The following is a 15,421-nucleotide window of genomic DNA, read 5'->3' as shown; positions in this document are numbered from 1 at the left end:
TTACAGCATCTACAGGACCAGTTTTATTACTGTGGTTTAAAATATACCACAACTTTAGAAAAGAGCTAGCTAGCTATGGCTACAGGAGAGAAAATGGTAAAGAGGGAGCAGGAGTTGACTTACAATCCACTTCACACAATTTTGTATCTTTGTATAGTTTCCAGATATAGGGCCTAATGTATTTTCAATAGATCTGATATGGAGTCTAGCCTGAAGATATTGGGGAATATGTCCAGTAAATAGCCTACCTGGAATGATTAATGCACCTCTGCACTACAATGTATGTAAAGCAACTACTGCAGCCTAGTACATGGTCAAATGTTTTCATGAAGGCCTAGATTGTTGTGGACACCCCACAAATAGGTCCAATTCACGAGATAATATTCAGACTTTACAATTATGATACTATATCAGAGATGGTATAGAATCTCTGACTATACCTACCAGATGCAAATGTTTGGTTGTAGATGCTTGGACGTCACATTACTGTAGTTTTGTTAAGCCAATATCGATCTAGTGGTTTACAGTGCCCTCATCTGTTCAGAGCTTCCACTGCATCTTCACACAAAGGATACACCCCCGTGTCATGCTGTAACCCTGGCTGCAACCAGCAGAAGTTGATTTAAAAGCTATTTTGTTACATTTTAACAGTAACTATTCAACTGAAAACAGCATGGCTAGCCACACATTTATGTTAGCTCACACAACACATGGTATGGACATGTTTAGCGTTGCTAGTCGCCTAAATGTATTTAGATGTATGTAGTTCTGTCCTTAAGATTCAGAGTTTAATAGTCACCTGTACATGGTTGCAGGTGTGATTGCAGGGTACAGTGAACATCTTGTCGGACTCTGTGAAATAAAATAACGGAAATGGTAACAGAAAAACAACACAAATATAAATAGCGCTATATGCATCATAACTGTAGCAGTGATGAATAAATACATGTAAATAGGGGTGGAACAAGAGCAAAGACTGTTTAGAGGGTGTGGGGGAACGACCAAAGCGGGAGCAGCATGACCATTGAGGGGGGTTTGAGGACCAAGCTGTTCTTGTCTATGTTCTGTATTAGCCTATGTCATATATTTTATGTTTTGTGTGTAGACCCCATGAAGAGTAGCTGCTGCTTTAGCAACAGCTAACAGGGATTCTAATAAAATAGTAATACTAGAGGAAGAGGCGAAGCTAGAAGGTTTATTCCGCACCAAAACTGTCTACAAAAATAAGCCCTAGAAGTGAGGATTTTCCGTATGGAGCTCAATGATTGCTGAATTTGGTCAACACTTCTTTTATTGCTAATTTGCTACGTGCGACTTATTTGGTCGAATAGAAGTGTTAAAATAATTTGGGTGTTACGAGTGTACTTATAAGTGCACGGCAACTATCTGCCCGCTCATTTGCTAGAATGTTCCCATCTGGGTTGGCACCCCCCCCCCCCTTGGGTTGTGCCGTGGGCGGAGATCTTTGTGGGCTATACTCGGCCTTGTCTCAGGATGGTAAGTTGGTGGTTGAAAATATCCCTCTAGTGGTGTGGGGGCTGTGCTTTGGCAATGTGGGTGGGGTTATATCCTTCCTGTTTGGCCCTGTCCGGGGGTGTCCTCGGATGGGGCCACAGTGTCTCCTGACCCCTCCTGTCTCAGCCTCCAGTATTTATGCTGCAGTAGTTTGTGTGTCGGGGGGCTAGGGTCAGTTTGTTATATCTGGAGTACTTCTCCTGTCCTATCCGGTGTCCTGTGTGAATTTAAGTATGCTCTCTCTAATTCTCTTTCTTTCTTTCTCTCGGAGGACCTGAGCCCTAGGACCATGCCTCAGGACTACCTGACATGATGACTCCTTGCTGTCCCCAGTCCACCTGGCTGTGCTGCTGCTCCAGTTTCAACTGTTCTGCCTGTGATTATTATTATTATTATTTGACCATGCTGGTAATTTATGAACATTTGAACATCTTGGCCATGTTCTGTTATAATCTCCACCCGGCACAGCCAGAAGAGGACTGCCCCCCCACATAGCCTGGTTCCTCTCTAGGTTTCTTCCTAGGTTTTGGCCTTTCTAGGGAGTTTTTCCTAGCCACCATGCTTCTACACCTGCATTGCTTGTTGTTTGGGGTTTTAGGCTGGGTTTCTGTACAGCACTTTGAGATATCAGCTGATGTACGAAGGGCTATATAAATAAATTTGATTTGGTCTCGCCTCGACCGCCTGCCGTCCGACTTTGTGGACAACATCTCCCATTGTTAGGTCGGAGACACGAGCATCTCGTCATTATATCGACAATCTCTGCTAATGCTAAAGCTTGAACACCCCGAAAACAAACACAGTAAAACTGAAGTCAGATATGACCAAATTCCCAGTTGTTTAAAGCCGCATTAGTTTTAGCCAACCTGTGTGTACTCTGGTTTAACCATGTGATGAATAGATTCCACGATTCGGATTTGAGCGAGTTCCCGACACTTAACGCGTTCAAACAACTCGGGAATCTTAGACTTACAACTTTAGTGCGTTTAAGACAACTGGGAACTCGGGAGTGAAACGAGCTCCGCCTGGGAAAAATCGTTCTGAACGGTCATCCAACTCGGAATTTCAGGTCGGAAACTCGGGCATACTGAAGATCACGGAAGTCATGATTTGACCTCGTTTTAAATCAAGTTCCTAGTTGTCATGAAAGCACCAACTGTGTCACCCCTTTGCCTGCTGAAATCTAGTACCTACTAGCGTTTGAACGCTGAAGCACTGGCACTGTTTGTCCCACTCTGCTCGTCGTAGCTTAATACTCTGTCGCTCATTTTGCTCCACGTCGACTGCACATGCGCACTACACTGGTCACCTGCAAGAAGAGACGAGTGACCAGGAATAATACTAAATACAGGAATTACATTACAATAAAATACATTTCGCTTGGAAGTAACAACATCTGGATGAAAAGATGTTCAAGAAACTAAAGCAGCAAAAGATAAATGAGGAGCAATTGCCGCAACGGAATGCGCAGTCACCGCAACAGGCCCAGGTTGGTTTACGAGTTGTCAAACTCAGCTGTTCGAACTAACATGTCATGGTAGCTAGGGCAGAAACGAGTATTTTGATTTGCCTAGCTAGCTAGATAACTAGCGCGCTAGGCTAGTTGGTTTGCTACCTTAACGTTTTCGCTAAAACACAACAACCATAGCCAAATTCAAATGTCTATCTTCCCACTATTCTGCAAAACGACTAATTTGCTAGCTGCTCAGAACCGAAAGTGTGGCGATTCCCTAAAATCACGCCAATTCGATACAGTTACGACCAGAAGTGACTATTTTCGTTGCAGGTTAGGAGAATGCCTAATTATCCTAATCTGCTGCGTAATACCGTGTTAAAAACAACGGGGTACTCGGAAATTTTAGACGTTAGTGTGTTCAAGTCAACTGGGAACATGGACAAAAACGAGCTCGGACTGGGAAAAATCGTTTGAATAGTCCTCCAACTTGGAATTCCAACTCTGGCATCTTTCTAGAGTTCTGACCTGAAAATCGCTGACGTTATTATTTTCCGAGTTCCCAGTTGTCTTGAAAGGACCAAATGTTCTTTTAACCACTAAAGTATAACAAGAACTCCTAACCTGCTACAAAACAGATCCTCATTTGGAGAGGGAAGTCCTGTGTAGGTGTTTGAGCAACACTTGGCTGTGACATGAGCAGAGAGGAATGGAAAGGTAGCCAGGGGGGTTAGGAGTTGAGGATGGGATGAAGTGGAGTGTAGTGAGAGTAAAGGTTAAGAAGAAGATGAAGCCTGAGGAGCCTTTGCAGGTCTTGTCGGGGGAGAGTAGTGATGAGCGAGGTTCGGTTTTCAGTGTTGTACTGAGAAGTGGAGTTCAAGGTTTTGGTGAAATTGAATGATGAGGGTAGAGTCATGGCGGTCTGATCGCGTTGGCTTGCTTCTGAAGCTAAGCAGGGTTGGTCATGGTCAGTCCCTGGATGGGAGACCAGATGCTGTTGGAAGTGGTGTTGGAGGGCCAGTAGGAGGCACTCTTTCTTCTGGTCTCAAGAATATCCCAATGCCCCAGGGCAGTGATCGGGGACAGTGCCCTGTGTAGGGTGCCGTCTTTCGGATGGGTGGTTAAACGGGTGTCCTGACTCTCTGAGGTCATTAAAGATCCCATGGTACTTATCGTAAGAGTAGGGGTGTTAACCCTGGTGTCCTGGCTAAATTCCCAATCTGGCCCTCAAACCATCACGGTCACCTAATAATCCCCAGTTTACGATTGGCTCATTCATCCCCCTCCTCTCCCCTGTAACTATTCCCCAGGTCGTTGCTGTAAATGAGAACATGTTCTCAGTCAACTTACCTGGTAAAACAATGGATACATTTTTTTTTTAAAGGACAGGTGTCTGCTAAAGTTCTTTGTGATGGAAGTTTGGTGGTGTGTATCAATGTTTAACAGTATGGGAAGGCGCTCAAACTCAAGCAGGTATGTAAACGTGCGGTGGATAGTAGCATGCCGGATCAAACTGGACGGCAGTGGGTGAAGGGAGTTATTACTGAATTCGTTAACGTGAAATATATAAAGGACCACTTGAAGGGAGGCTCTCTTAACATCTTACGGCTGAAATCCCGTTAACGGGATCGATTTGACAACAGCCAGTGAAAGTGCAGGGCGCCAAATTCAAACAACAGAAATCTCATAATTAAAATTCCTAAAACATACAAGTATTATACACCATTTTAAAGATAAACTTGTTGTGAATCCCACCACAGTGTCCGATTTCAAAAAGGCTTTACGACGAAAGCATACCATGCGATTATGGTAGGTCAGCACCTAGTCACAGAAAAACACAGCCATTTTTCCAGCCAAAGAGAGGAGTCACAAAAAGCAGAAATAGGAAAATTAATCACTAACTGATTATAAATATTCACTTACCTTTGATGATCTTCATCAGAATGCACTCCCAGGAATCCCAGTTCCACAATACATTTTTGTTTTGTTCGATAAAGTCCATCATTTATGTCCAAATACCTCCTTTTTGTTCGCGTGTTTAGTTCACAAATCCAAATTCACAAGGCGCAGGCACTTAGTTTAGTTTTTGCCCGCCATATGAGTTCTGTTATACTCACAGACATCATTCAAACAGTTTTAGAAACTTCAGAGTGTTTTCTATCCAAATCTACTAATAATATGCATATCTTAGCTTCTGGGCCTGAGTAGCAGCTAGAGGTCGACCGATTATGATTTTTCAACGCCGATACCGATTTATTGGAGGACCAAAAAAAAAGCCGCTACCGATTAATCGACCGATTTTTATAATTAAAAAAATATAATATATATATATATTCACACACACACACATTTTTGTAATAATGTCAATTGCAACAATACTGAATGAACAATGAACACTTTTATTTTAACTTAATAATACATGGGCTTTTGGATGGGTATTCTTAAGGTGATTCCATAGGTTGGTGGTATTTTTTGATTTAGCCATTGCTGACCCCATGCTTACATCTTTATCACAAATAAGACACCTTGCTTTCCCTGGTGCCAATTCCATGTAATAGTCCCACACTGCTCTGCTTTTCTCTGCCATCTGTAAAACACACACACAGCGCTGACGTGACAATGATACTGAAGAGTCTGCTTAGAAGACAAATACTCACAACTGTTTGAATAAAAATTGAGTTTAAGTTACCTGTGATGAATGTTGAAAACAAAAACTGTCATTTCTATATTATTTTAATAATGGACATGGTAAGAATTGACTACCAAAGTGCGAGTCATAATTCCTATGACACCTTCTAGCAAAATCTGAAAAGCGGTTCCTTCATTTATTTATTCCATTGGATATTTTTAGATTCACTTAAAATAAGATCTGTGTTTCGTGTAGGCTTACACCACCTTGCCAATTTTATAACTGTGTAGATATCCATAGGACAAGGTAACTCTGATCAATATTGGCTAAATATAAGCGAATATCATTTTTTTTGTAGAGTGGATTTATGAAAATATTTTGACAAACGTTACCTTATCCTAGTGAGATTTACACGGGTATCGAAACGCAGAGGCGGTTTAAGCACGAAACACAGACCTTATTTGAAGTAGATCAAGACATTTTCTATGGAAGACATGAACGGTAAAATAACGAAGGAACCCCTTTCAAGTTCAGCCGCAAGTTATTACAGGAATTATAACGCATCGACTATTTCTCTCTAAACCATATACCTTTGACTATTACGAGCCTGCTGCTGCCTACCACTCCTCAGTCAGACTGCTCTATCAAATATCAAATCATAGACTTAACTATAATAAATACACAGAAATACGAGCCTTAGGTCAAATCCGGAAACCATCACCTCGAAAACAAAACGTTTATTCCGTTCCGTATTTTATCTAACGGATAGCATCCATGAGTCTAAATATTCCTGTTACATTGCACAACCTTCAATGTTATGTCATAATTACATAAAATTCTGGCAAATTCTGGCCCAAACTGTTGCATATACCCTGACTCTGCGTGCAATGAGCGCAAGAGAAGTGACACAATTTCACCTGGTTAATATTGCCTGCTAACCTGGATTTCTTTTAGCTAAATATGCAGGTTTAAAAATATATACTTGTGTATTGATTTTAAGAAAGGCATTGATGTTTATGGTTAAGTACACATTGGAGCAACGACAGTCGTTGATTGATTGTTTTTTTACAAGATAAGTTTAATGCTAGCTAACAACTTACCTTGGCTTACTGCATTCGCATAACAGGCAGGCTCCTCGTGAGGACTAGTTAACTGTAAGGTTGCAAGATTGGATCCCCTGAGCTGACAAGGTAAAAATCTGTCGTTCTGCCTCATTCCTAGGCTGTCATTGAAAATAATGTGTTCTTAACTGACTTGCCTAGTTAAATAAAGATTAAATAAAGGCAAAATCGGCGCCCAAAAATACCGATTTCCGATTGTTATGAAAACTTGAAATCGGCCCTGATTAATCGGCCATTCCGATTAATCGGTCAACCTCTAATCCAAGCTACTCAATACTGCTCCCCAGCCATAAGAAGTTAATGAGGGAAAGCGCCTTCAGATGACACGAGATGGGAAGAAGGTGGATAGCCTGTCAGTGCTACTAAACTTTAAGGATCAGGTACTGCCAGAAAAACGTAGGATTAGTTCTGAGTTATCATGTGCGAGCTTATGTTCTGAAACCATTGTGTTACAATAACTGTCAAAGGTTTGGGCATATGGCGACAGTGTGTATAGGGAAAAGGAGATGTGGGGAGAACATGCACATGGGGAATCTGGAGACTGGGTCCAGTTAAAGTGCTGTAACTACTATCAACCCATAGTGTGGCTTATGGGAGTTGTGCAGTGATGAAAAGACAGGTGTAAGTGCAGCAGGTGAGGAGTGAGTGTAAAATCATGTATGCAGAAGCAGTGAAGGTAGTTCACACAGAAACAAGCGGGGAACCTAAAAGAAGAGGTATTCCAGGGCAGGTCGGGTTGCAGGTTGGGTGTGATGTAGTGAGCAGAATGGGGGAGAACACAAGACTGGTAGGAGACATGAGGAAGGTTGTTACATTTGTGACAGCAGCAATCAATTGCACATAAAAATTACAATCCAAGAAGATACCGATCATAGTGGAGCAGGCAGTGAAGTATCCTGGGATCACAGGACTGACATGGGAAAATGTACAGGATGACCTCAATAAGATTGAAAATCATTCTAGCCAGGAATCATTTATTGGTTAGGTGTCATTATGATGTTAATCCTTCAATGGAATGCCAGAAGTTTGATGGTTAATGGGCAGGAGTTCAAACAACAGTTTCTTGACGAGTTACCAGCCAAACCTGATGTGATATGTCTCCAGGAGACATAGCTGAAAGCTACTCTAGATTTTTTTAATACCAGGTTATGTGGCAGTCTGTAGAGATGGGGGAGGAGGGGTGTGTGCTACCTTTATAAAGTGGGGAATCCCATATAGGCATGTGGGAGAGGGAGTTGAACAGGAGTATGTAGTGGTTGGGAGGGGGGAATATACTCAGTGTAATTTTACAACCCCTGTAACAGAGTTGTTGGCCCTTGGGAATGTAGAAGGTCAAAATAAGAGATGGGTAATGTGGTGTGGGGATTTTAATGCTCATAGTACGCTCTGGGGAAAGGTACAGATAGATGTAGATGGACAAGTGTTGGAGGAACTACTTGATGAGAAAGGGCTTGAGTCTTAATAACGGCCGGGGAACCAGGATTGACCCAGTAACTGGAAATGAATCTGCTCTGGATCTTACTCTGATCTCAAGTTCAATGGCAGGTAGATGTAGTTAGGAGGTTTTGGAGGAATCTACAGGGGGTAGTGATCATTATCCTATCATGTGTACTGTGGGAATGAGGGTTTAATTGAACCTTTATTTAACTAGGCAAGTCAGTTAAGAACAAATACTTATTTACAATGAAGGCCTACACCGGCCAAACCCGGACGACGCTGGGCCAATTGTGTGCCGCTCTATGGGACTCCCAATCATGGCCGGTTGTGATACAGCCTGGATTCGAAACAGGGTCTCTGTAGTGAAGCCTCTAGCACTGAGATGCAGTGCCTTAGTCCGCTGCATCACTCAGGAGCACAAATGGATTGGATTGAGGAGATGGATATTTGGGAAAGCGGAGTGGGGTCAGTTTCAGGACTTGAGTGAACAGGAGCTGTCTCAGGTTGATCTCAATTCAGGTATAGAAACAGTGAATGATAGAGTAAGAGGTGCTATAGTAGGGGCTGCAAGCCAAGTGATTCCTATGGGAACAGTAGGGCAAAAGAGTAACTCAGTTCCCTGGTGGACTGAGGAGTGTAGAGGAGCTGTGAAAGGTAGGAAGCGGGCTTTCAGAATGTTGAAAAGGTCCCATAATTTCCAGCACCGGATTCAGTATAAACAAGCACAAGCAGTAGTGAGGAGGATCATTAGGACAGTTAAGAGGTAGAACCACTCCTGTTGGAGAGGTTTGGGGGGTGATTTAGAAGATGAGTAGGGTCAGATGAGATTAGGATCTCCCTGTGCTGAAAAGTGGGGAGATAGGCAGATGGTAGAGATGTTAGCCCAGGCATTTGTGAAGGTGCACAGCTCAAATAATCTGACAGAAGAGGGGCAGCATGGGAGAGAGAGGGTCAGAGGAGAATATCTGGAGGACCTGGATCAGAGAGCGATGGTGGAGGATGCATTGAATACCCCTTTTTATGTGGGCTAAGATGAAGAGAACTATAGCTAAAGCTGGGGTAGCATCTCCTGGGAGGAGGAGATGTTACATCATGATGGTTCGTCTCATTGACACTGCAATGGTGAAAGTATTGTGTCTTTACAGTAAGGTGAGGCCTGGAAGTTGGAAGCAGGCTGTAGTGGCGCCGATATGGAAACCTGGGAAAGACTCTACTAGTCCTTCAAGCTATAGGCCGATAGCATTCACATCTCATGTATGGAAACATATGGAAAGGATGGTAACAGAAAGGCGGATTTACTTTCTGGAGAGTAGAGGACTAATGTCACCTGACTAAAGTGGGTTCAGAAAAGGCAGGGGAACGATGGATCTTGTACTGTGCCTTGAGTCAGTCATACGGAAGGCACAGGCAAATAAGGGGGTGGTAGCTGTTTCCTTTGATGTACAGAAGGCCTGATATGATGTGGAAGGATGTCAGGGGGGTTGGAGGAAAGGTTTTCAACTGGATAAGGGTTTTTCTTTTGGCCGGTCAATAGAAGTGAGGGTGCGGAGCTCTTTGTCAGAAAGCTATGAGGTAGATAATGGTACCCCCCAGGGAACTGTCATTAGTCCTTTGTTCTCTATTATGATTGACAATGTGTTATCGTGGGTGAGACCTGATATTGGGAGGTCATTGTTTGCGGATGACGGGGCACTGTGGAAGAGGGAGAAATATTACCCATACAGCCAGGAAAGTTCAAGAAGCTATTAGTGAAGTTGATCAGTGGTCCCTCAGGTGGGGCTTTGAATTTTCAGTTGAGAAACCACCGGGGGGGTTTTCTACATGAATGTTGGGGAGGAAATATACTTGAAGCTGTATGGAAGGAATCTGGAGAGAGTGGGAGGGTTTAGGTTGCTGGGGGTCTGGTTTGACACTCAAATGACATGGACAGAGCATATTAATAACAGTAGTTCTCAAAGGAAAGACAATATTGAATGTGATGCGTTGCCTGTCAGGAATGGAGTGGGGGGCAGATAGAATGGTGTTAAATGCTTTATATAGTGCTGTTAATGTCATCACTCGATTATGGAAGTGTAGCATATGGATCAGCAGCTCAGACATCTTTAAAACGTAAAAAAAGGCAGAAAAAAGAAGCTAGATGTAATCCAGGGCCAAGCCCAAATAATATGTTGTGGGGCACTCAGGACCTCCCCGGTGGCAGCGATGCAGGTAGAGTTGAGAGAGTTGCCGTTAAAGTTAAGACAACTAACCATGACATATTGGGTAAATATACAAGGACATAAGGTTACACATCCAAATAAAAGGTACTCCTATGGTGCTGGGAACACTAACAAAATCTGAATACAAGTTTTGGGTGGATAGTCAATGGCATGGCTAGAGAGATGGGGTTGTTTGGGAGGGAGTTTAGCCCTTCTGTGGTTCTTCCTGCTATCCCACCTTGGTTGCTCCCTCAGCCAGCGATAGATTTAGGATTGCTTGAGAGGGTAAGAGCTATTGAGGAAAGAGTAGATTTAGTTGTAAGTGAACAGTTTAAGAACACAATACTATGCTTTCTTGAATATATTCACATATGGATCTAAGGACCCCAAACAGCTTTTAGTGTTCCTGAGTTTAAGGTGGCAGTGACAAAAAGCAACGGATCAGTTATCTGTTTACACAATGGAGTTGATGACCATAATCTTGGCTGCAGAGTGGGTGGGGGAGGTGAGGCCAGGCAGGGTACTTATCTGCTCTGATTCCTGATGAGCTTAAAATCATTTGTGTCTCGGAGCAGACAGATGTATTGTATGAGGTTTTGCAGTGCTTGTATAGGGTAAGACAGATGGGGATATTTGTGATGTTCCTCTGGGTACTAGCTCATGTGGGAGTATAATTATTATTTCTTATTTTGTTGATATATATGTTTTTTAAACATAACTGAATTGCCTAGTTAAACAAAGGTTAAGAACAAATTAGTATTTTTAATATCGCCAAGCGGGTTCTTAAACATCCTAATGTTGAGATGGAATTGTCAGTCAGTAAAGCAGAAGCCAAGGGGTTGGTTAAAAACAAATGGCAAGAGTTGTGGAAAAGGGAGGGAAAGGAAGACACCTGTCTAAGGTTCAGGAAAAGGTGGGGGCAGGGAGGTCCTCAGGCTGAGCGACAAGGGAGGATAGTGTAATCGCAAGGCTTCGACTGGAACACACAAGGCTCAATAGTACATTGAAATTGGTGGGGACATATCCAACTGGAAGTTGTGATCATTGTCAGGAGGAGATGGAGACAGTGGAACACGTTCTATTTCAATGCCAGAAATATGGGAAGAAAAGGGAGCGATTGTTATTATATGCAAGACAAGCGTTTGTGTAAGTTTATCGATAGCCTAGCATAGCATTATGTCCAGCTAGCAGCAGGAAGCTTGGTCACAAAAATCAGAAAAGCAATCAAATTAACCGTTTACCTTTGATGAGCTTCAGATGTTTTCACTCACGAGACTCCCAGTTAGACAGCAAATGTTAATTTTGTTCCATAAAGAAGATTATTTTTATACCCAAAATACCTCCGTTTGTTGTTCATGTTATGTTCAGAAATCCACCGGAAATAGCGGTTACGACAACGCCGAAAAAAAAATCAAAATTATATCCATAATATCGACAGAAACATGGCAAACGTTTTTATAATCATCTCAAGGTGTTTTTCAAATATCTATTCGATAATATATCAACCGGGACAATTGGCTTTTCAGTAGGAGCGAGAGGAAAAATGACGACCTCTGTCTTTTACGCAAGAATCACTCTGAGAGCCCTCAGCTGGCCACTTACTCAATGTAGTCGTTTACACTCATTCTTCAACATAAAGGCGCGAAACTACGTCAAAATGCTGTAGACACCCTAGGGAATATGTAGAAAAAGGTTGATATCCCTTTCAATGGCCAATAGGGGTGCATAGGAACACAACGGTTTCAAAATAAGAGGCACTTCCTGATTGGATTTTCCTCACGGTTTCGCCTGCAATATCAGTTCTGTTATACTCACAGACAATATTTTGACAGTTTTGGAAACTTGAGTGTTTTCTATCCTAAGCTGTCAATTGTATGCATATTCTAGCATCAGGTCCTGAGAAATAGGTTTACTTTGGGAACGTTATTTTTCCAAAAATAAAAATAGTGCCCCCTAGTTTCAAGAGGTTAAAGTTGGTTGCCAACCGCTATAAAAAAAAAAAATCCACAGAAGAAGAAAGGGCCTCCTGAATGGCGCAGAGGTGTCACTAAAGCAGCGGGTTTGATCCCAGGCTGTGTCACTGCCGGCCTTGACCAGAAGACCCATGAGGCGGTGCACAATTGGCCCTGCGTCGTCTGGGTTAGGGGAGGGTTTGGCCGGCCGGCTCCTTGTGGCGGGCCGGCGCCTGCAAGCTGACTTAGGTCACCAGTTGGACAGAGTTTCCTCCAACACATTGGTGCGGCTGGCTTCTGGGTTAAGCGAGCAGTGTGTCAAGAAGCAGTGTGTCTTGCCAGGGTCGTGTTTTGGAGGACGCATGGCTCTCGACCCAACTCCGTAGAGGAGTTGCAGCAATGGAACAAGACTGTAACTACCTGTTGGGCATCATGAAAATGTGGAGAATTGGGTAAAAGTACAACAAAGAAAGAAAGAAGAATGCTACGAAAAGTCACTTCGGGTCGTAGATGTATTGAAGTGTCGTGTTTTTAGGGAGTCGTGTCTGAGCAGCTTCGAACCAAAGTCTAGCTAGCTAGCTAGGCTAAGCTATACTAGTGTCATGTGACTTTAAAAAAACACAACAACAGAACAATAATCATAGTTTTGTCTACATTTAATCAAACAAGTGTAGCTGTCTGTGGAACCATTACATTTGTCCCAGCCAGCCAGATCATCTTTAAATAATTGATTGACTGGACTTGTTAGTACTGTAGCTACAGTTCCTTGTAACTGTCTAGCCAGTCAGCTGGTGGCTTCATTTGGACAGCTCCATGCATGTCACTCCTACTGGATAATCATTTCATTTTAACCCATGATGTCTGTGTATCTCAAGGTAATGTTTTTTCCATAGTCTGTGTCAATATAACCTGTCTGTCAAGCTGGCAATGTTTACAGAACATAGTAGCCTATTGTTTAGTAAGGGTAGCTTGGTCTTTTAGTGAGTCAACACTAGAATCTTACCTAAAGATAGCCAAGGAAAAAAACAATATCTAGCTTTTACAGATGCATATTTATTGTGTAGAGTGACATCCTTACTCTGTGGACTTGAACATGTTGGACAAATGTGTTGTTTATATCATGATAAATATCAATAATTTTCCCTAAGATGGGCCCCGGAGAGAGACGTAGCAGCCACACACACCCCTCCCTGCACCAAGATACCTCAGCCTCACCTAGTGATAGAGAGGTAAGACATGAGCCTCAATGATGTATGTAATATCATCTGACCTACATTACAGTCTTCTGTTGATGTGCTTTGGCTCTACACTGCAACAGCAACTTGTGCAGGCAGGAGAAATTGGCCTACAGTATGCGCACTGCCTTCTTAGGATCACTTTCTTATAAGGATTGCTTGAAATAATGTTATATTAGTCCTAGATCTTACGCTTCGGGCTAGTTTCTCTGAAACATATGAAGCCTAGTCCTGCCTATACTACAAAACACTTTCAATTGAGGTTCTAGAAACTAAGATTAATCTGTGTTCAAGAAACTGTCCCTCATCATTAGACAGATGATATGTGTATGTCCCAAAGCCCTGTTTACCTTCTCTTCCTCCAACACCTCTTGGATTGATTACTTAGGCCAGGGCTCTTCAACACGGGTCCTGGAGGGCCTAAAAACTTCTGTTTTCACCCTCTCCTTCGAATCAGGGACTGATTCAGACATTGGACACCAGGGGCCGCCTCATTTATCAATATTACGTATATGCTATTCTAAAATACTACTTCCGAACAGAATTTAGAATGTTCGTACGAATAGAAAAAGGGTGATTTATCAAATAATCCTATGAGCCTCATACGCACACCGGTAGGAAGTAACTACCATGGAAATTCGAACCAAAAAGAAGAGAGACTGTAGATTCTTCAAACAACAACTTGGAGCAGTTAACAATCACTCAATCGTGCAGAGTTAAGGGCCCAATGAACAGAGTTGGGTTTCAGCTTTTATAGGAAAGTACAACGTCTTTGTTTCCGTGGTGGTTAGCAGATGTGTGGAAACAGGGGCGGGAACATGGTGTAAAAGGGGATTTGCTTGTCTGTGCAGATTAAGATAGTTGACGTTGCCACAGCTCACACCATTGTCTGTTCCTTCCTGCACGTTTCCACACAGCTGAGTTCCTGCAGATAGTAAAACATGGGATGTGTCACATGCTGCGGTCGCACCCAAACGGCTCTTAGCTATACACCCAGTGTTATGACTAAGACACACAGACACGTTTGTATCAGTAAAAAAACACTAACAAATAACAATAGATCGTTCTCTTAAGTGAAATGTTTAATTAGTCATTTTCCCCCACATAATCATTGATAAATACCAATTGTTCTCAGTGCTCGTACACTGATATATGGTCAAATTCCCCCCTTTAAAGCCTGTGGGGAATATACAACGCGGTGAGGTGATAGTGTCAGATTGATTACAACCAAAAGTTGTTATTTGACTCGCTCAGTTGTTGACCAGTACAAATAAAAACATGGCAACAAAGAGAAGACCATTAAGACAATGAGTTGCTTTAGCAATGGCAAATCTACTTCAAATGAGTAGGCAACACTCACCAATAAGCCATCCATCCTCGACAGCTCCCTCCTGTAGGCGTTTAGGCCAATATTGCTTTTATGCAGAATGAAAGAGTTGTGCGTACCATCACATTCAGCAATGTCTTTTGCGCGTCATATAGCCTATCACCTGCACATTAAGAGTGGACGCCTTCACATACAGTACCAAAAGGTTTGGACACACCTACTCTTTCAAGGGTTTTTCTTTATTTTTTTACTATTTTCTACATTGTAGACTAATAGTGAAGACATCAAAACTATTAAATAACATATATGGAATCATGTAGTAACCAAAAAGGTGTTAAACAAATCAAAATATATTTGAGATTATAGATTCTTCAAAGTAGCCGCCCTTTGCCTTGATGACAGCTTTGCACACTCTTGGCATTTTCTCAATCAGCTTCATGAGGAATGCTTTTCCAACAGTCTTGAAGGAGTTCCCACATATGCTGAGCACTTGTTGGCTGCTTTGCCTTCCCTCTGCGTTCCAACTCATCCTAAACCATCTCAATTGGGTTGAG

At 42.5% G+C, this 15,421-nt stretch overlaps 1 protein-coding gene across 6 annotated transcripts in view; it reads left to right on the top strand.

Moving 5' to 3' along the window:
• The first annotated feature begins 2,769 nt into the window (after window positions 1-2,769).
• Window positions 2,770-15,421, top strand: part of LOC139376871 (golgin subfamily A member 4-like) — a 54,098-nt gene continuing 41,446 nt past the window's right edge. For 4 of the 6 annotated variants that reach the window (XM_071119839.1, XM_071119838.1, XM_071119837.1 and 1 more), the window contains exons 1-2: window positions 2,775-3,004; window positions 13,454-13,534. In XM_071119839.1, coding sequence (XP_070975940.1) covers window positions 2,924-3,004; window positions 13,454-13,534 — 162 coding nt within the window. In that variant the 5' untranslated portion in view covers window positions 2,775-2,923. Of the gene's footprint in view, window positions 3,005-13,453; window positions 13,535-15,421 lie in introns of all 6 variants that reach the window. The other 2 variants (XM_071119841.1, XM_071119840.1) reach the window with 1 other exon arrangement.

This window comes from Oncorhynchus clarkii, chromosome 20 (genome assembly GCF_045791955.1).
Source record: "Oncorhynchus clarkii lewisi isolate Uvic-CL-2024 chromosome 20, UVic_Ocla_1.0, whole genome shotgun sequence".
In the NCBI taxonomy this organism is placed as follows: domain Eukaryota; kingdom Metazoa; phylum Chordata; class Actinopteri; order Salmoniformes; family Salmonidae; genus Oncorhynchus; species Oncorhynchus clarkii.
This window is presented reverse-complemented; position numbering and strand designations above follow the sequence as displayed.